Source organism: Silene latifolia, chromosome 2 (assembly GCF_048544455.1).
Source record: "Silene latifolia isolate original U9 population chromosome 2, ASM4854445v1, whole genome shotgun sequence".
Classification (NCBI taxonomy): Eukaryota; Viridiplantae; Streptophyta; class Magnoliopsida; order Caryophyllales; family Caryophyllaceae; genus Silene; species Silene latifolia.
The window spans coordinates 122,373,092-122,396,276 of record NC_133527.1 but is presented as its reverse complement, the minus strand read 5'-3'; the positions used below and the strand labels follow the sequence as shown (position 1 = coordinate 122,396,276).

Genomic DNA, 23,185 nt, shown 5'->3' with positions numbered 1-23,185 from the left:
TAGGTTTGTGAAAAGTGTTTAGGAAAAGATGACGGAGTATTTTATATATTAATCCCGCATTATTATTAAAACCCGTCAAACATTACCCGATAACCGACTTACTCGATCGAGTAGGTAACATACTCGATCGAGTGCCACTTACTCGATCGAGTGCCAAGGCTACTCGATCGAGTACCCTACAGGCAGACTACTATTTCGTAACTCAAAATATACTTACTCGACAGAGTAAGCCCCACTCGATAGAGTACCCAGAGACTCATAAAATCGTAGTATTACAGTCTTCCCTCCTTAAAAAGAACTTCGTCCCCGAAGTTCAAACCACAACAAAATAAAACACCCTAACACACTCCCGACACAACAACCAAAAACAAAACTCAACATAAAACTCCAACACATACTTACCAAACCAAACTCAACCCGACTCAAACAACTAGTAACTATATCAAAATCAACACAAAAAGATGCAAAAACTCTTCGCGACCATCTCCTACCCCCCTAAAAGAAACAAGGTTACGTCCTCGTAACCATACATACCTGATAAAAAAGAAACGGGTAGCACTCTCTCATGGCCTCCTCCGCCTCCCATGTAGCTTCCTTAACCTCATGATTAGACCAAAGAATCTTAAGCAAGACTGTCTCACCATGTCTAGTCTTCCTAACCTTCCGGTCAAGGATCTGTTTAGGCACCTCAAGATAGGACAAGGACTCATCCAGCTCTATATTCTCCACCTCTAGCACATGTGACAGGTCACTAACATACTTCCGCAGCTGAGACACATGAAACACATTATGTACCCTATCTAAAGCAGACAGTAAAGCCAACCGATAAGCAACCTCGCCAACACGGTCTAAAATCTCGTATGGTCCTATGAACTTCTGGCTCAGCTTGCCTTTCTTACCAAATCTCATGACCCCACGCATAGGAGACACTTTCAAAAGAACCTTGTCCCCAACCTGAAACTCTATATCCCGCCGATGTAGATCTGCATAACTCTTTTGTCGGTCCTGGGCCACTCTCATCCTTTCTCTGATCAGCTTCATCTGCTCCACCATCTCGTGTACCATCTCTGGTCCTAAAACCACTGCCTCAGCACTGTCGTCCCAACAAATCGGACTCCTACATCTCTTCCCATAGAAAGCCTCAAATTGCGCCATGCCAATGCTGGTGTGATAGCTGTTGTTGTAAGAAAACTCAATTAAATCTAACCTCTGTTCCCAGCTACCACCAAAATCCATCACACAAGCTCGTAACATATCCTCTAGAGTCTTGATTGTCCTCTATGTCTGACCATCTGTCGCAGGATGAAATGCTGTACTCATCTTCAACGTAGTTCCCAAAGACTCCTACAACGCTTTCCAAAACCGCGAGATAAATCTCGAATCTCTGTCAGATACTATATCTTTAGGCACCCCATGCAATCTCAGCACATTCTTCCGATAAGCCATAGATAATTGTGCCTTAGTCCATGTATCTTTCATTGGCACAAAATGAGCTGACTTGGTCAGTCGATCCACTATAACCCATATCATGTTGTTTCCCTGTTGACTCTTCGGTAAACCCACGATGAAATCCATAGAAATGGACTCCCACTTCCACTCAGGTACCTCAAGAGACTGTATCTTACATTGTGGTCGTCGCTATTCTCCTTTTACTTTCTGACATGTCAAACGACGGGCCACAAACTCAGCTGTTTCTTTCTTCATCCCAGGCCACCAGAAAGTCTTCTTCAAATCCTTGTATAGCTTGTCACCACCTGGATATACCGAATATGGTGTGCAATGAGCCTCTGACATGATCATCTTTTTCAGCTCCTCATCATTAGAGACACACCACCTCCCATCAAACCTCAGACTACCATCTGTATGAATAAAGAATCTAGACACTGTCCCTTTCTCTACTCCAGCTCTCCACTCTACTATCTTGGGATCCAACACCTGTTTACCACGAATATCATAATAAAGATCAGGCTGCACTGTCAAACCTCCCATGGCATCCCCTTTCTGTATCATATGTATCCTGAACTTCCCAACCTCATCTCTCAATCTCATCAAAGATATGGCTGTGCACAAAGAATGCACACTCTTCCTACACAAAGCATCTGCAACCACATTGGCTTTCCCTTCATGGTAGATAATATCCATGTCATAATCGCCAATCAACTCCATCCACCTCCTCTGTCTCATGTTCAACTCCTTTTGAGTGAAGATGTACTTGAGACTCTTGTGATCTGAAAATACCTTAAAGGTCGCCCCATATAGGCAATGTCTCCAAATCTTAAGAGCAAACACAACTGCACCCAACTCCAGATCATGTGTAGGATAATTCTCCTTATAAGGCCTCAATTGCCTAGAAGCATAGGCAATCACTTTACCATTCTGCATCAACACACAACCCAACCCATTCTTTGAAGCATCCGTATATACCTCAAAGTTCTCACTCCCTTCAGGCAATGCTAAGATTGGAGCTGTGGTCAAACGCTCCTTTAATGTTTGGAACGCCGTCTCACAACTCGCATCCCAACGAAACATGTTCTCTTTCCTCATCAAAGCTGTCATAAGTCTAGCAATCTTGGAGAAATCTTTCACGAACCGTCGATAATACTCAGTCAAACCCAAGAAACTCCTGATCTCAGCTACATTCTTCGGTGCTTCTCACTTGGTAACTGCCTCAATCTTTGCAGGATCCATAACTACCCCTTCTTTAGAAATCACATGCCCCAGAAAAGCAACTTTCTCCAACCAGAACTCACACTTGGACAACTTTGCATACAACTCATGCTCCCTCAAGGTCTACAACACAATCCTCAGATGCTCCTCATGCTCCTCCTTAGTCTTAGCAAAGACTAAGATGTCATCTATGAAAACCACCACAAACTTGTCTAAAAACTGACTGAAGACTCTGTTCATCAAATCCATAAACACAGCTGGTGCATTAGATAACCCAAACGGCATCACCACATACTCATAATGGCCATACCTCGACGTGAAAGCTGTCTTTGGTATGTCCTCCTCTCTAATCTTCACCTGATGGTACTCTGACCTCAAATCAATCTTAGAAAAGACTGCCGCACCTCTCAACTGATCAAACAGGTCATCTATCCTTGGCAAAGGATACTTGTTCTTCACTGTCACTCTGTTCAGCTCCCTGTAATCTATGCACAACCTCATGCTCCCATCTTTCTTTTTCACAAACAGAACTGGTGCTCCCCACGGTGATACACTAGGTCTAATGTATCCTCTCTCAATCAGATCATCTAACTGCTTCCTTAGCTCCTCCAACTCCTGAGGACCCATCCGGTATGGTGCCTTAGAGATTGGCCCCGTCCCCAGTTTCAGCTCAACACTGAAATCTATCTCCCTCTTTGGTGGCAACCCCGAAATCTCCTCTGGAAAGACATCTGAAAACTCTCCCACAACTGGTATCTGCTCAACTGTCGGCTTCTCCACTCTGTGATCCCACACATGGCACAAAATCAACGGGCACCCCTTCCTCAGATAGACTTCAAGGTCACAGCTGCAATCAACTTAACTTTGGGTTTGACAACAAACCCACGATAAGACACACTAATCCCCTTAGGACCTCTTAGAGAAACTTTCATTTGATGAAAATCTATCTTAGCTTTGTACTTCCCAACCAATCCATCCCGACTATCATCTCAAAACCGTCTAAAGGAAACTCTAGCAAGTCTACAGGTAGATCAACTTGCCCAACTATCATGGATACATCTCTATACAACCTCCCACACGATACAGACTCACCCAAAGGTATAAAGACGTCCTCTCTTACAGACTCATACTCTCTCAAACCCAACCTTTTAACATGACTCGAAGATACAAACGACGGTGACGCTCCCGAATCAAACAAAACAAAGGTATAAACACCATTAACAAGAAATGTACCGGTGATAACGTGAGCATCATCCTCAGTTGCTTTCTTCTCCATCATAAACAGCTTTCCACTGGTCTTTTGCCCACTTCTTTGCACAGTACTACCTGAAGTAGCCGGTTTAGCACCCGAGCCCTGGTTGTTGTTGGTGTTCGTAGCTGGTTTCTGATAAGAATTACCGCCATTGCGGTTGTCCCCACCATTGTTGTTCTGACCTCCCCTGTTGTTCCATGACCCAGCCGGTCTGTTACTCGCATAACTCTGTGCAGGACCTTGTGAAAAGCTTCCATGTCCCGGCCTCTGGAAACCCCCACTCACCGCACTGGTGCACTAATATCTCTTGTGGCCTACACCGCCACAGTTGTAACAGGTCATACCCCAACTACCACCACTACTACCACGACCTCGCCCGTATGAAGGCCCAGTACTAAACCCTGAGCCCGATGAATATGCTCTCGCCTGAGTGTGGTTACCCTTCTTATAGTTGGATTGACCACCACCCTCGCTCTTAGCCTTTCTCTTCTCAGCTCCCCTCTCCCTGGTCATCTCCACCAACCTCTCAGCCCTCCCAGCTCTCTCATACACTTCCTTAACATCTGTAAGGACTCCCACCGGTAGCTTCTCCATTATCTTGGGGGTCAACCCTTCTCAAACCTCAAAGCTAGGTTCTCCTCACTCAGCCCCATATCCTCAGTGTACCTAGACTTCTCATTAAACTTACGGTAGTACTCAGCCACCGTCATAGCAGATGCCATCTTAAACTCATCGAACTCCTCTCTCAGCTTACTACTCACATGTTCCGGTACAAACTCTCGCCTCATAGCCTTTCTGAACTCATCCCAAGGTATTGCAGGTAGCCCCTGCTTCATGTACATCTCCCTAGCACCCACCTTGACCTTATCCCACCACTCACCTGCCGCTTCCCTCAAGTAGAATGCAGCTTGGTCTACTTTTAACTCATCCGGACAATCAACTAACTCCAGGATATTCTTCATCTCCCTATGCCAATTATCCAGAAGAATTGGCTCCTCAGTTCCCTTGTATTCTTTCGGGTTGAATCTCGCTATGTAGATGCTGATCTTTGAATGATCAACCTCCTTATCTTTTCCTACTCTCTTCAAAGCTTCCGTTAGAGCATCTTGGTGCTCCAACATCTTCACTATATCATCAATTGTCATGCTCTCAGCTCTAACATACAAGGCGATTTTCTTTAGCGGCATCTTGTAACTATATAAGAAAAGGTAGACATAAACATGCATACTATAACCCAAAACACGTATATAACCTGTACAGAACCCACTCGATCGAGTACCAGAACCCACTCGATCGAGTTGAGGCCACTCGATCGAGTGCCCAACCTACTCGATCGAGTGCCCGACTCCAGAACCTGATCAGACCTCTGCTAAAAAACATACTCAACCGAGCCGACAAGCCACTCGATCGAGCGGACCCTACTCGATCGAGTGCCTCTATGTACTCGATCGAGTACCCAAAAACACGATTCTGCCCAGAAAAACACTAAACTACCTACTTGACCGAGTTACACCCACTCGATTGAGCATCTCACCTACTCGATCGAGTGCCCCCCACTCGATCGAGTCATGCAGACTCGTATACACTACCCGCATGTTCATCTCACTTTTCCAACATAATATACAATTTCTATAATTTCAATAAAATAACAACAACTACGCATGCACGCAACTCGTTATAAAATCAACAAAACGATTTATTCACACCACTAATATGCCATATTATAAACAACCAACATGCTTTTCATCCAATTCAATATACAAATCACATATTTTCCAACCTCTACTCCATACCTCCAACAATTCACACCACATGCTACTATGCACACATACAAACCAAAAGACAAAACATACGACCCTGACACGTACCCCATGTAACCGGTTCAAAATTGTAGGGCGAGTTCGCGAGTTCGCGACTTTAGGACGTTTCCCAAGCCTTTTCATTAGGTCCTACAACTTCTACCCCGGGTTCATTTTAATTTGACTCCCTATGTTCATTAGATTCATTGGTTACAGGTTTCAGGATCGCCGCTCTGATACCACTTTGTGATACCCCCATACTCCAAGTGCCTTACCAGGACCACTCAGATATAGAAACGTCACCATCTCGGTTACCCGAGGCAATGATAATCAAATGACAATAAAGAAACATAATTTAGATAACAATATGGTTTAAAGCGGTTACATATACAAAACCAAAACTGTTAAAAGTACGATACATGTTCTCAAAAACCAAATGTCTCGAACAACTAAAGTATGACAGCGGAAGACTCTAAACTGCTCGTCGTGACTCATCCAGCTAGCCCAAATGCCTCAAATCAAACCTGCTCAGTAACTTCTCACCATCCCCGAATGGATCACCACAGTTTTAAAAACAATAAACGGGGTCAGTACTAATTACACGACATAAATCACAAAAGACAGAAGTCAAACAGCTCAATCGTCACATCAAACCCCAAACTCCATAATAAATCTCCTCATAACTGACTACACACTAAAGTGTGTAGCCCTGCCAAAGTACCCATCGCAACAGGTACTCCACACCGCCAGTGGGGTCCGCAGCCATACCCACCAAATCCCCGCTCATCTCCATCGAGCGATAAACCCATGTTCATTAATATGCACATCCCTTTTGTGGCGGGTTCCACAGAAGGCGAATAAAAGGCGTGAAGCCACTCCCGCAAGTGACTCCACTCAGCCAGGGACGTGCCCTAAAGATCATAGACAGATACTTAACAACAATGATAATATTCAACAACCGTCACAATACCAACATTATACTTTAACTACAATCATCACAAAATCACCAACCACAACGAGTAATTAATACTGAGTAGGGAAGCCCTACCTGGAATGAAAACACAAAAGCAGACGATCTAGCAGCTGTCTCAAAATCTCTCTTCTACAAACCCTCCTCCTATACACATAATCATACAATCACTACTAATACAACATATTCATAAAAACCCCCAATCCCAAAATTAGGGTTTAACCAACCTCAACCAAACGCTACAAAAACGGTATGTAGGACTTACTCTTAACGCAAGGATCACAATGATATCAAGAACAATTGAAACCGACTCCTCTAGCTCCGGGATTTGCCAATAATGCGGATGAATCAAACAACGTAGTGGCAATCTCTATTTTTGTGAATTAGGTTTGTGAAAAATGTTTAGGAAAAGATGACGGAGTATTTTATATATTAATCCCGCATTATTAACAAAACCCGTCAAACATTACCCGATAACCGACTTACTCGATCGAGTAGGTAACATACTCGATCGAGTGCCACTTACTCGATCGAGTGCCAAGGCTACTCGATCAAGTACCCTACAGGCAGGCTACTGTTTTGTAACTCAAAGCATACTTACTCGACAGAGTAAGCCCCACTCGATAGAGTCCCAGAGACTCATAAAACCGTAGTATTACAAATTTCTCTCCAATAGGGACTCGTTCTACAACCTCTTCCAGATCTTCCCAGAAGGCTCGTTGTAAAGAAGCATCCAATCCTACTTGAGGTGCGTAAGCACTTATAACAGTCAACACCTCATCCCCGACTACAAGCTTAATGCTCATAATCCTATCACTCTTTCTCGATACTTTTTTTTTTTTTTTTTTGCTAAAATGTAAGCTTACATTAATAACGACAATTACAATAGGTTTTTAATACCATACATCATTTTGTGCTAATATCAACTAAGATGCACCTTACATAACCAGATTCTATCCTTAGAGCTAACTACTCGAGGCTTACACTCATTGAATTTGTAGACAATCATCCTCCTAATCTGTTGAATTACCAGATCAGGCCTGGTAACACTACATTCCAGTGTGCACTATTTCTTTGCATCCAAACCATATACCAGCACGCCAAAACAGCAGCAATACACAGCTTCTTACGAATAGAACTCCATCTCTTCCTAGTAATAACTTGCAGAACATTCCTCTGTGCAATATCAGAACTCAGCCAGAGACTAGTACCTCGCAACAGACTCTTACTGAAAGGACATTCCTCAAACAAATGTTGATGTGTTTCAGAAGCTGGCTGATATAGACAGCATAATTCATCTTGTGAAATCTGAAGCCTAGCCAGTTTATCCTTCAGCTGAAGCGCTCTATTTAAGATTAGCCAGGCCACAAAATAGTGCTTAGGTAAAGCCATAGTGGACCAGACAGCCTTGTGCCAATCAACCTGAATACCTTTGTCTCTTAACCATTCATAGCAGCTTTTAACAGTATACCCTCTTGATCCAATAATCCATTGTGCATCAACAAAGCCCTCTTTAATCAGATCCTTGACATGGCACACTTTCTCGATACTTCTACCATATCATCGATGTAATCTTTATCAATGATAATACCCACTCCATTACGACTTTTGTCTTTACCCGTGTACCAAAGCTTATAACCCCAAGGCGCTATCACTCTTGCTTTATCTCTTACCCACTTTGTCTCTTGTAGACACATTATATGCACTCTCCTCCTTTTCATATCCTCCCCTACCTCGGCTAATCTCCCTGTCAAAGAGCCAACATTCCAAGTACGAAAACGTAACCTACTACCCATTCTAAAGCCATACGCCGATTTCTTTACCCGCTCTTGACCATGCTTCCTAGATCCAAACCTATTTGACACCACACCCATACTTCCTGGTGGCGCGCCGCTTTCGGGGGACGACCTAACAACCCTTGCATATTTTTCACTACACCCAGGTCTAGAAGATGTAGCGAACCCTTGCCTATTTGACACCACCCCCAGGTGTAAAGATGGCGCGTCGCTTCCGTGTGATGACCTAGCAACCCTCACAAACTTTTCACTACACCCGGGTCTAAGAAGTGCAGCGCGTCGCTTCTGAGGAGACGCCCCAACGATGTTTAAATTCCGATTCATCTCCAAAAATGTGACTAAGTTTTTATGCTGGCTGCCACAGACCTACCGCAACCCTCCTCCTTTATCCGGGCTTGGGACCTGCAGTGAATGCTCGAAAACACTCAGAGGCGAAGTTATAAAATAAAATAAATGAACTACAACTAAAATATAAAATAAAATATTCACAAACTTCCAAACACATGGGTATTTATAAATCCGGATCAATTAATTGCTATTTAGGGCTTATTTTAATATTTTTTCTGATAATATACACCTAACAAATAACTAGTTTTTTTCTAAAAAAAATATGGTGTATATAAACCAAAAGACATCAATTAGACTATTCCATTGAAAATGAATATAACAGAACAAATAGTGTATTTTTTTAAATCATGTCAATCGTAAATACAAAGGACCTGAATACTAACAGATTTTTGCATATACTTTGACATTTGCTTTACAGAAATGTTTGTATGTTTATGTCAAAGATAGTTAAAGTGGAAAATTTTGGAATAAGGTAAATTTGGAAAATTGGACTTATTACTGTATTAAGTACACTGGATTAGGGATGTTAATGGATCGGGTTCGGGTAAAGCCTCATCCGTCATCCATCCATCCTTTTAAAATCTCATCCAACCCGTCCGTCATCTATGAAACATATCATCCATCATCCATGGATGAAACGATGGATTGGGTAATAAACGGGTGTTGTGTATTTATATGTTTTTAGTTAAAAAAAAATGTTGATTTTTTATTCTCTAAAAAAATAAAGTTAATTTATTATTTTGGTTTAAGTTTCTAGTGGGTAGGTTCATAAAAATTCTATATTGAGAATATAAAAATATGAAAATTTGAATATTTTATAGGGTTATTTCATAACAATAATCCATCCTATTGGTGGTTTTCAATAATCACTTCATCCTATCAATAATCCCAATTAAATCCAAGCTAAGCACCATACCTTCTAATAACAAACCATCTGATATATTTTTAAATTTATGTTGGAATATTTGATAGGTTTTGGACAACCTAGCTGGTATATTTTTAAGTTTATGTTGGAATATTTGATAGGTTTTGGACAACCTAGCTGGTATATGTGATGTTTAAGTGTAATATTTTCAAGTGATGAATCAAGTACTTGGTTTATTTGATACACATAAATATAAAAAAATACCAGCTGGTTCGTTATTAGAAGGTATGATGCTTATGTTGGATTTAATTGAGATTATTGATAGGATGAAGTGATTATTGTTATTAAATAACAATAGGATGGATTATTGTTGGACCACCAATAGGATGGATTATTGTTATTAAATAACCCTATTTTATACTCCTATCTTAATAATGGGTTTATGTTGGTTTATGTTGGACCACCAATAGGATGGATTATTGTTATTAAATAACCCTATTTTATACTCCTATCTTAATAATGGGTTATATGTGTACAAATATTTAAAAAAATGTAATAAAATCGGGTGATGGATGGATGGCGGGTGAAATTTCTTATTCCAACCCATCCATCATCCGTTTCATCCGTCATCCATCCATCATCCATTTAAGTCAGGTTTTCATCCATATTTTAGGATCGGGTGGATCGGATTTCGATCAGATGCGGGTGAAATTGACATCACTACACTAGACTAGTAGCTTAAATTTATTTGTTCTACTTAACCCATGTTTATCATGTACTAGGCAGTATCTCGTGCTTTGCACAGTCTGTTTTTATATTTTATTTTTATAATTGTAGGAAAAATTATATAATTAATATATGACATTAATATTTTACTTAAAAATAAAATTAACCTTTTTAAAATCTTATTTTTTTCACTATTTTACTTCAAAGTATTTTTAAATCAAATATATAAAGTAAGTAATAAATAATGGTTTATAAATAGTACCGTGTATACAACATTTATTTGAGAATAACTAAAAAGAGGAATTATGGTTCCTATTTTCTCGCATCTCTAATAACACAAATGTCCTTAATAATCATTATTTTTATTGTGATTATTCATATGCACTTCTTGACAGAGTATGCATACCTAGTCTTTACCACAATGTGTATACCCACTTGAAATCATAAAATTCTCATTTCTTTTCAATTTCAATTAAACAAAAGAAATTGACCATTATGTATATACCCAATTGAAATCATGATATTTCTCGTTTCTTTTCAGTAAAACAAAAGAAATTGCATACAAGAGATCTATTTTGTTATCATAACTCCACGGTATAAAAATATTTAAATAGTATTTTGACAATTTAAAATTTGTATGAATATAATTTTTACATACATGCAAAAAATAAATAAAAATAATTTATATACATACCCAACTCTTACGTAAATTAGTTTGTATTATATTACATACATGCATTTAAAATAAAAAAGTGAAGTACATTTCATCTTTGGGAGTAGACATTCATTGAATTTATATTTTAATAACTCTGATCTAATGAAATTATACTCATATGATACCATTTTTAGCGATAAATTTAAAAAATTTTGTTTCGTAAGTTTTCCCAAAATATTTTTAAAATTAACTATATTATTTATTTAATTTAATCCAACAAATCACTTTATTAAATTATTGTTGATGTTGATGCTATATTAATGCTTGTAATTATTAACTAAGTTGTCATTAATAGGTGTATTTAAGGATGAATATGCCACGTGTCGCATCCATATATATATATATATATATATATATATATATATATATATATATATATATATATATATATATATATATATATATATAAGAACTGTGAGAACCCCTTTTACGTACATGAGAGCGTGAGAACCTCGGGTTGTAATCGTTGTACAAAGGTTCGAACCTTTATACCTCAAGTTCAGAACTTTTGTATCAAAGGTTCACCCATTTCAGAGACTATGGTAATGACAGCCTTATCATTTATGGTATATAAATCAATCCCGTCATTCAATTGTCCTATATCTCACTTTAGAATTCACGATTTTGTTATAAGTCCACCACTTCCATTTTCGTAACCCACCAATTCAACAAAATGTAACCTCTCTCATACTCCATTAATAGACCTGATGGCTGATGCCACTCTACGCACACCACACACCAGTCACCACCCTCCCGGTACCCACCACCCTCGGCTACTCGGACTACCACTAGCACTTCCCGAAGGTCAACACCACGTTAGCACTATCAACATCAGTATAACTCGTCAGTTGTTCATTTTCTGTCTCGGAAGCAATCATTTTTCGAGATACGGCGGTTGTTGCGGTGGTCGTGATGGCGGTGGGGAAAGTTAGGAAAGGAGAAACTGCTGAATTCGCAGACATCACAAGATTTGACAAAATCCATAAAATTCAAAATCAAAATCACACAAATTGAAAAAATTGAGGATTCGTGTTAGAGTTTGCAGTAAATAGAGGAGAGGCGACGACGTTTAAGGTTTATTATGAGGAACAAGTGAAAGGTAGGGCCCTACGATGACAAAATCAGAAAACTGAGAATTTACTGAATGTGATCTCCTTCATTTGTATTTTCTCAATTAGTTGAGGTAATTAATTAATTAAATTGATGGTTGGTGGAATCATTGTAATGGCCAATGGGCAAATGGTTGTTGAAGTGCAGGGAGAATGGTGGTTGTTGAGTCGCAATAGCAGCGTTTGTGTGGGGTGGCAGGCTATTGCGGCGAAGGGGGGTGATGGTGGTAATCGGGAATGGTGGTGACTGGTGTAGGCGTGGATGGTGGTGATAATGGTGTAGTGTGGTACGACTATGGTGGTGATAAGGGAGTTTTTGGGTTCTAAACATTTGGTATTAAAGTTCTGAACATGGGGTTCTCATGGTTCTCATGGGAAAGAGGTTCTCATAGGATCCTAAATCTATATATATATATATATATATATATATATATATATATATATATATATATATATATATATATATATATATATATATATATATATATAGGGTCGAGATCTAGTGAGAACCATGAGAACCACTTAACAACCCTTGAATCTAATAATACACAGGCTGAGATTAACTCAACCAAACCACAAACCTTTTCGCGCGTCCCCCCCAAACCCAACTAATCTAAGTCATTTTCTAATTTTGCTTTCTCTCTCATCATTTTTTCTCTCTCTTCAACTCATCTCGTCGACTATCAAAACGTTCCGCCATCGCCTCTTCGATAATTAAACCTTAACTTTCTCTACAATCGAACGATAAATTCTTCGACAATCAACCTTTCGACGCTGCTTCAATCAATGAAGCCTTTAAATTCGAGGTAAAATTTCGATCTTGATGATTATTTGTTGTGAAATTAGTTGAATTAGTCGACTAAATTAGATTTTTCATGAAATTAGGGATTGATTCATCGATTAGATTTCTGAATTGATGAATTATGCTTCTGAATTTAGGGTTTCGTCAATTAAATTGGGGAAACTGAGAAATTAGGGTTAGGGAATTTGAGAAATTACCTAAATTTGTTGAAATCGTGAAATTAGGGTTTGATTCGTCTATTAAGTTTCTGGATTGATAAATTATGCTTCTGAATTTAGGGTTTCATGAATTAAATTTGGGAAACTGAGAAATTAGGGTTGGAGAAATTGAAAAATCACCTAAATTTGTTGAAATCAGGACACTGGAGACCGTTTATGTGCATCAAATTCCTGTTTATGTGCATCAAATTCCTCTTTAGGAGCATCAAACTGTGATTTTGTGAATCAAATTGGCTTAATTGAGAAATTAGGGTTGGAGAAACTGTGAAATTGGCTACATTTGTTAAAATCAGGGACTCAATTTCATGAAATATACTGTTGTATTGTTGCTTATTTAACTTTTAACATTTCTTGTTGCAGTAATAATTACAATGACAACTGCTCAATACTATCACAAACTTCTTCAAATGTCATTACAAACGAAGGAGTGACTGTTGAAGCTAATGCATGTCAGCCTATATTAGAAATATCTGCAATAGCATTTGAAAATGTTGTGGATGAAGTTGTGACTTTCGAATTTGTTGAAGGTACAATTCTGTTCATCCTGGAGTTGTGAGTTTCATGGTTGTCTTAGTTATTATTGTTAAAAAGTTGGTAGCCACCCCAATTCTTGGTTGTCCAACTGGTAGTTGCTTGATGTTTTCAGTTTTTTTTAGGCAATTAGGCTTAGTTTTTAGGATACCTGTCCTCTGTACATGCATAAAATAAGGTTAAGTGTGCATGAAATAAGGTTCAATGTGCATCAAATAAGGTTATAAGGTGTCAATGTTTAATTAGTGGTTGGCCTTTGACTCGGAAAATCTGCTTAAGGTATGGCTGCTGGCAGTGTTCTATATTCACTAGTGTATTTTTGTCACCTATGAAAACTCTGTTAGTGTTAAACTTCTCAGACTGTCCGGAATTTATGATTCATGAAAGCTATATTTTGCTTGTTGGATAGAGTAGTTAAACTTCTCAGACTGTCTATTTGGGAACAAGATTTTACCTATTTGATGCATGTAGAAGTTTATTTCATGCACATATAGCGCTTTCCCATGCATGTATAAGGCATGTATTAAGACACCCTCACTTTGGAGGTTAGAACGGTGCTGTTCTATACATCCGGTTATGGAATAGAATGTTTATGGTCAGGGGGAGTGTACTTGGATTATCCAGCAACACTAATTTGTGAGAGTGTAAATCATATTCTTTTGTATCCCTCATCTTTCTTACTTTAATTGCACCACATATGCAGATATCATAGTAGAGGAGGCAGAGGACGAGGAGGCAGCAGAAGGTTCTTCAAGCAACACGAATCGGGTTTTTGAGTGTCTCATTCATCTTAAGCCTGTTATTGGTATGCTATTCGATAAGCTCGAACTAGGTGTTGAGTTTTATGAAGCATATGCAAAAGAATGTGGGTTTGTGACTAGATTAAGCTCACAAAAGTCTAAAAAGGGTGTCGTTACGCATAAATAAGTTGTGTGTAATAAGGCTGGAGTATGTGAAGCGAAAGGGAAAAATCACAGGAGGCAAAGGACTAGGATAAAATGTCCTTCTTGTATTAAATTTAAGCGAATTTTGGAGGAAGGTCCTGATATGGGTAAATACCAAATTTATGGTTTTCATGAAGGTCATAATCATATGCCACAAACACCATCAATAATGGTACATTTGACACAAACGAGAGAGTTGAATGTAGTTCACAAAAAAATGATAATTGACAACTTCAAAAATAACATAGGTCCAGTTAAGTCGTATAGTTTGTTCAAGGAGTATGTTAGAGGTTATAGGAATGTGGGTGCGTCATTGGAAGACTTTAAAAACTTTTCTAGAGATATCAAAAATTATTTATCAGAGGGGGGGTGCTCAAATGCTTATTGAGCATTTTTATGAAGATAAAACACATGTGTCCATCTTTTTATTTTGATTTTGAGGTAGACGAGATAGGTCAATTGTCACATGTGTTTTGGGCTGACCCTATTAGTATTAAAAACTATTTGCTATTCGGGGACATGACCTCATTTGATACGACCTTTAGAAAAAACAAGTATAGGATGATATTTGGCCCTTTCACGGGGGTGGATAATCACAAGAGATGCATGACCTTTGGGGCTGGACTTATTATTAATGAGAGCAAGGACTCCTTTGCTTGGCTATTTACGAAATTCGTAGAGGCTATGGGGGGTCGTCATCCAGTTTGTATGATAACTGATGAAGATGCGGGGATAGAAGAAGGAATGAAATTAGCGTAGAAAGACAAGGTGCAACACAGATATTGCATGTGGCACATACTGAAAAAGTTGCCTGAGAAGGCCGGGCCTGTAATATGTAAAGATACTGACTTTCTGAAGAAGATAAACCGATGTGTTTGGAACGAAGATGTGGAGCCCCCTGAATTTGAGGAAAGGTGGACAACACTAGTTAAATCTCATGGGTTATCAGATAACGAGTGGCTTAAGGAGAAGTACAACATTAGAAATATGTGGGTTCCAACTTACTTCCGCGACCTGTTTTTAGGAGGTTTGATGAGAACAACCTCTAGGTTAGTGTCCGAAAACCACTTTTTCAGCAACTTCACTAATCCTAATTTAACCCTAGTTGAGTTTTGGATGAGATTTGAGAGTGCGATGGATGCAAAAAGATGGACTCACTCGAAACTCGTTGCACAATCAAAAAACTTATTCCCCCAGTTATCGACTTCATTAGCCCTAGAAAAGCATGCATCAGAAATCTACACTCCAACAATTTTCGGCGAGTTTCAAAAGGAAATCGAAGCAGCTTGCTATTCATGTGGTGTTGGGGATAAAGAAAAAGATAAAACCTATCCAATTCTATACACAGATATCATAGATCAAGTTCGAAACAAAACGTATAAGGTTGATGTTAAGAAGGATGATGTTTCAGTGGTATGCACTTGCAAGAAGTTTGAAAGACATGGAATACTTTGTCGACATGCTCTGTGTGTCTTTAAAATCGGGGAATTCAAAAAGTTCAAAGTGACTACCTACTTAGTTAGTAGAGCAAACTAGCAACCTGCCAGCCAATCGTCGACCCTAATGGCCAATTGCTTGCTGATTGTACATCAATGGATGTACAGAAAAACAAAGTTGGTGAGTTATGGCCAGAGTTGTTTACTTGTGTGGCACTCGTTGAACAGAGTCCTGGGCAGTGTGATGAGTTACTTGGGATTTTGCGTGAGTTCAAGGAAAGGGTAAAAAATGCCCCTGGCAATACTGGTATTGCAAAGGTAAAGGACAAGAATGCTGAAATTGGGATACTTTTAGAAACAAGCATCCCTAGTGAGATTAAGGTTTTGCCTCCAAGGCAGTGCAAAAACAAAGGCTCGGGAAAAAGGCTGATCTCACAAAGAGAACGAGTTGGGGAAGTGAACAAGAAAGCGCTAAGAAAATGTAGGGCTTATGGGGAGATGACGAACCACGACAGCAGGAATTGTGACCGAAGGACAACCGATAATGAGTAGAGTAATTTTTTTGAAAGAATATTTAAAGCATTCGACATTTGCCTTATTGAATAATTCGGGACTTTTTATTTTATTTGATGAATGTAACACTTATAGAATGTAAAACGTGAGTTTTCCTGTCACCATTATTTCGTGCACATACAACGATATTTCATGCACATACACATGTATTTCATGAACAAAGAAAGTTATTTCATGCACACATTAGGCGAGTATCAAGAAACCTTAAGGCGATTAATTTATTCACTATTTCACCAGAATTGGTAATCTAAAATGAGAATAGCCCAACACTAAAATGTGATCAATTGAAATGAATCTTCGTGTACGACAAGTCTATAAAATTCAAAGTGACGATCCGAGCGAAAATATTAAAAAACCTGAGAAATGTACATGGTTTTATTATGCACTTTCATGGTTATTTCATGCACTTAGAACGTTTTCTAATGCAAGATTAAGACAAGTATTAAGAAACCGGAGAAATGTGATCCACCACTACATCCTTCTTTGCTACCACATCCCCAACCGTCGAAGTTAATAATAAAATTCCAAAATCTAAATGAAAATGCAACATTTTAAAAGTTCACTTGAGATTACTTTAAGATTTGACTCTGGACACATGACTTATATATTTCATGCATGCACACTGTTATTTCATGCACGTGGAACATTTTTTAATGCATGTATGATGTAAGAGAGATTTCCGTACGACCTTTTTGTTGTCCAATTTTGAAAATTGTCTCTCGTTTTCGTTGCCTCGTGACATGTTTCTAGAATTAGTCCAGAAACATGACTTCATGTCTTACACGACTTACATATTCCAAAATCTAATATGTACTCTCAAGACTTAGTGTATTATATATTTCAGAATCTAATATGTACCAAGAATCTAATATTCCAGGGTCTACTCCCTTTGCACATCACTCGACTCAAGGAATCAGATCAAAAAAATGGCTCAGTGTTTCGAATGTTGGATTACGTCATCTTCCACTCCCTTTGCACATCACTCGACTCAAGTGTTTAGAAAATAACACCTAGTGATAATCCTACAAAAAAAAAAAAAAAAGAGGGGTGGGGGGGGGGGGGGGGGGGGGGGGGGGGGGGGTGGGGGGGGGAATCTTTGTTACGTAAAAGTCACTCTGAGACAAAATCTAATGAAAAGAAGATTATAATTAGGCAAAATTTAAATTAGGAATTCGAAAGTTCTTGATATTTACCTTTCTCGTGCTTCGATTCCATTTGATGAGACGTGCAATCATACTCGTAGCATATTCATCCAAATCCTACATATAAATTTCACTTGACAACAAATATTGAAAGGCTTGAAATAAAATATACTGAATAATGTTTACAAAAGTTCGTTGAAAAATTTATACCTCGTAAGAACGCTCATCAGTCCATGATGCTTGATCACAAAAATTTTCTAGCCACTTCAACAAATAAACTCCATAAGAATACCCGTTCTTTTGTCGAGGCACTTGCACAACCTCCCACTGAAAGGTTTTGATCTCCAACAACCTTGTATATCTCGGAGAGTCTCTTGCGTTGATCTCCAAAGCAGGCAGGAGCTATACAAAAACAAGACAGTGAGTGATTGTGATTGTGGTATAAGGGTATTTAATGCACATACAAGGTTATGTCATGCACAGACAAGGTTATTTCATGTACATAAAGATTGCCAACAGTATTCTTATTCGACAATGCATTTTGGAAAGTCGAAAACCATTGAGCTGCCTTCCGTATATCATATTTACAATTAAATAAACTCATTGAATAAACTCTCAGCTAAATGTGCCGATATAAATTTCAAAAAATAAATGCCAATGCTATTCCAAGGGTAAAAGCGTATTTCATGCACGCTGAAGGTTATTTCATGGACATACAAGGGTATTTCATGCACATAAAGATCATCAACAGTATTTTCATTCGACAGTGCATTTTGGGCAGTCAAAAATTGTTGAGCAGCCTTCCGGATATAATAAGTCAGGGGCAACATGTTTTTGTGCAAAAAACTAATAAATCATACCTGTTCAACTAAAAATTTTTGTCTGACTTCAGGGTGCCTGGGCAGGCTGGAGTCAAGTATGAAGTTCATCCTTTTCCCAAAGTCAACAACACATGCAAACCAATGTGATCTCTCCACACAATAAGGAAAGAAAGCCTGAAATATTACAAAGTAGTCAAGTAGGATGTATCGACTTCAAATGAAAAAAAAAAGTGCATTGAAAAAAAAAGTGCATGGAAAAAAAAAGTAAGAGACTGTTTATTTACCAGTTGGGTTGTGTTTAGATTGAGGGGCAAGTAGTCAAGTAGGACGTATTGACTTCGAAACCCCCTTTTACCGACAACTCCCTGAAATTTGAGAACATTTGTCAAAATTCTTTGTAATTTCAAAAACCAAAAACAAGCATTTGACTCAATAAGAAATATGAATACCTTTATTATTGTTGAAAAATACACAACACTTGGGTTTTCGACTGTAGTACGAATACCAACAGCATCAATAGCCATATCCATTACCCAATTCCTGGCAGCAAGGCCTGCAATGCGCCTTGGGTTACTTGCAACCAATCAGTTTCTACAACGACCTCACTAATGATGCACATGTTGTAATTAGAAAACACGGAACAACAAAGAGTGGACAAAAACTGAAGTTAAAAAAAAGCTGTATAGCCAGTTAGAACTTACTCCTTATTCTTCCCATTTTTTCGAATATAATTGATCAAGTGTACATCTGTATATGATAAATCATCATGTGGCGCTTGATTACTGGGAAAAGCGGAAAATAAAAGCTCTTTGATTAACGGGAAAAAAAGAAAAAAACGGAAAAACGGAAAACAAAGCTACTTAAGATTTCGCATTACCGAATCTGAGCGCCATTCTTGTAAGCCTTTGCTGCAGCCGTCACTTGAAATTTGTAAGAGTTGTATCGCCAAGTTAGAATTTTATTGCAAACCCTCACAACATAACGTTTAACATCAACTCTCTGAACACAAATAAGAAAAAAAATCAACATCAGTGCCTTCATATTTAATGCGCATACAAGGAAAAGTTGAATTAAATAATACAGACTTACTCCCTTTAGACCCACCTTTGAACCTAAGCGTCCCTTAACCCCGTTGTACATCTCCATATGACGCATGAGGTAGATTCCAGTATCATGCTCGACATCAACGGCAACGTGCGGAAGATACAACTTAGGAATCAAAAGCCATGAAGACACCAACTTTGGAATCTTACTTGAAAGCGTACTCAACAAGTTCTTCTAATAAAGGAAAAACAATGACAAGTAAATAATCTCTCACAAAAATTAGACGAAAATCAGGCACTTTATTGCCAAAAGATCTGAAGACATACCGCAGGTCTAACATGGCGAGAATAGTCAGTTGACGGAGGCATCAAGTGCATCACTTCTAACATCTTCTTACTAACATGGTAACAGAAGACAAATGGCAAGTGTATAATAATAGGAATGAAAACCTGTATGACATTGAAAACAAAGACAACAATGAAAGAAAGACGAAAATAAAAAGAAAGACGCTTAGTTGAAAACAGACATGGTAATGTTAAAATCTTGAAGGACTTACCAACTCCACGTCTGCAAAGTTGACATCCAATGAGTCAATCTGTTCATGAAATTAGGTGACCCGTATTAGAGAATAAAAACCTGTAATAATTGGACACTTATTTCATGCATGTTCAGTGTTGTTTAATGCACCTAGATTGGTGTTTCATGTATCTACAAGGTTACTTCATGCATTCAAAAGTCTATTGCAGTCCAAGGTTGAGAACAACCATGGAAAACTTACGTCAGTTGTCTCTGTGATAAATAGACGGCAAGGGCATTTACGATCTCTGAATTTGTTTCCCTTATTCAAATAATCACACCACACATAAATGACATCTGTATGAACTCGACGATCAAGAAGAAAACTCTTCATATGACTTCGTGTGAGAGTCTTGCCCGCACATCTAAATAAAACCTCCCTATAAAGTTATGATAACATGAAACCTTAGTGTTATACAAAGAAAATATAATACATATATGCCGAATAAGATTAAAAAAATATACGAGAGTGATAGTTCTCTTCATCTAAGTCCTCTGAAAATGCATAGTCTCCTACCAGTTTTTCCGACCGACTCAAGTCACGAACCATGTCCACGTTTCTGATAAAGAAAGGTGACCGGTAAACATTCACTACCTCAACACACCTCTTAGGGAGCACCCTTCTACCAGCCACCTACCTCTTAAGTTGCCGACTCTCAATGGCATAATCTGAAGGGGCTGTTGGAGAAGAGGGCGCAATTGGCGATTCATCCAACGATACTTGAGAGGAGAAAACTACAGGCGATGGTTGGAATGGTTGGGACGAGATCAGAATTGGAGATATTGACGATAAAGGACGAACTACTGGAACAGACGGCGTAGTTGTTATGCTTGCATGAGGAACACTTGAAATAGCCTGCAACCTAGACTCAAGGAACTCTTGAGAGTTATATGGTGCATCATCACCACTAAAAAGGCTGAAAGACGGTCCTTCTAGAAGCGCCTTTTCCCTCTTTTCCTTTTCCTTTTTTTCCTTCAACATATATTCATAATGTGAATCAAACACCTTGCCAACATGAGTGTATGCATCATTAAGGATCCCTTCTAATTCAGCAACGACAGCGGGATTGTCTAGAAACACATCATCTGCACAACTCGTGTCAGCATCCTCCTTCTTCAACTCCTCCTCCACTTTACCCTCATCCTTCTATAACTCCTCCTCCACTGCCCCCTCCTTCTTTCTCTCCTTCAATTCATTCTGATCTTTCTCCTTATCCTCCTTCACTTCATCCTCCTCCATCTTCTCCTTGGTAGCACCCTCCCTTTCACATTCAGCACCTTCCCTTTCACCTTCTTCTGTACTCTGCTGTGAAAGGGAAAATCTTTCAAATAAACAATCTTCTAACTTTGACATTTGCGTGACAGCCGGGAAAGCGGGAGCCTTACACTTAGCATTTCTAACTGCTTTGGTAAAGTCACCATAAATGTCTGCAAGTCGAATGGCTATGCCCGCCAAAACCTTGATGGATTCTTTCCTCTCATCAACTGGGTCTGCTTCAAGTTGAGGTTGAGGTTGAGGTTGAGGTTGAGGTTGAGGTTCAGGTTCACGTTAACGTTGAGGTGCAACATAAGCAAATATGGGTTCAATGGAGCCCTTGCCAAAGCCGCCCCTTATGCTTCTCCAACTTAACCCTTTCTCTAATTTTCTCATCCGTCCAATTCTCTAATAAGGGAAATGATCGATGCACCGTTCTTGTCATGAAAATACATCTATCCAAGTAGATAATCTGAAAAATCAGAATTGGTCCCTTAAAATAAGTTTTAGGGGAATTAGCTATAGCCGCCTTCCACGACATGACGTTGTTGATCATATGGGACCGTGCAAATTTGCAACAATTCATGTTAGGGACATCGGAGATATTTGAAAGGGAGCTTAATATCTGAGGGCTAGGATGATCACCTACTACCCCCATCAAGAGAACATTGACGATATAGATGAGGAAATTCCTCTTGAAATCGTCTCTACCATCCCGTTGCTCCATCATCTTATCTAAGAGAACCTTTTTTATAATATCTGAGGTGGTAAACTGAGCCTTATACCTCTTGACAGCATATGTGTACTCCTTTTCGTTACAGAACATTCCAGCTGCAATAATGTCAATCGGTCCCATAGGAAGTCCAGTTGCAAGGTGGACATCCTCATCTGTGATAACTAGATCGCGGTTCATCAATGAACGGTTGAACGGATTAAACGTCTCGACAATCCATCTTGCTAAATGACCATTGATTTCTTCTGACTTAAGCTGTAACAAACCTCAAAACCCCATACTGTGGATGGCTTCAATTTGCTTTTCGCATGGGCCCAACTTCATAAAATTAGTGATCAAGGAAGGACTCATCCGAGTGAGGAGAGGCTTGTACTTGTCAGAACGCTTTCTTCTTTTTGTAGTTTGCGTTGGCCCTTTGCTTGTTTCTGGAGCCTTCCTCTTGTTCTTGTTAGGAGGTAAATCTGCCGGGACTTCCTTATGAACCTTGGGTTTAATACGCGGACTCCGTCGACGCGGTGAAATTTGTTCTGCCTCTGCTGCTGTAGTATTTGGTTTGGGAGGATTATCCGTTAAAGTAGTTAACATCAGTAAGGTAGCTTATTTCATGTATATATAAAGTTGTTTAATGCACATAGATAGTTATTTGATGCATATTCAAGGTTAGTCCATGAATTCATATGGCTATTGCACCCTAAACCGAACAGTGATTAGCTTCAGGAAGGCAGCTTATTTCAGGCATATACAGGGTGGTTGTTTAATGCATATATAGTATTTTTTGATGCATCTACAAGATTACGCTATGCATTCATAAGTCAATTGCACCCCAAACCCACCGGTAATGAGAATCAGAAAGGCAGTTTATT

The 23,185-nt window shown here is 39.0% G+C and overlaps 1 protein-coding gene across 1 annotated transcript; it reads left to right on the top strand.

Annotated features, from left to right (window-relative positions):
• Positions 1–15,528: 15,528 nt before the first annotated feature.
• Positions 15,529–16,730, top strand: LOC141641256 (protein FAR-RED IMPAIRED RESPONSE 1-like). The gene is made up of 2 exons (XM_074449927.1): positions 15,529–16,155; positions 16,347–16,730. Exons 1-2 carry the CDS (start codon positions 15,529–15,531, stop codon positions 16,728–16,730), a joined length of 1,011 nt encoding a protein of 336 aa, XP_074306028.1.
• Positions 16,731–23,185: the final 6,455 nt, after the last annotated feature.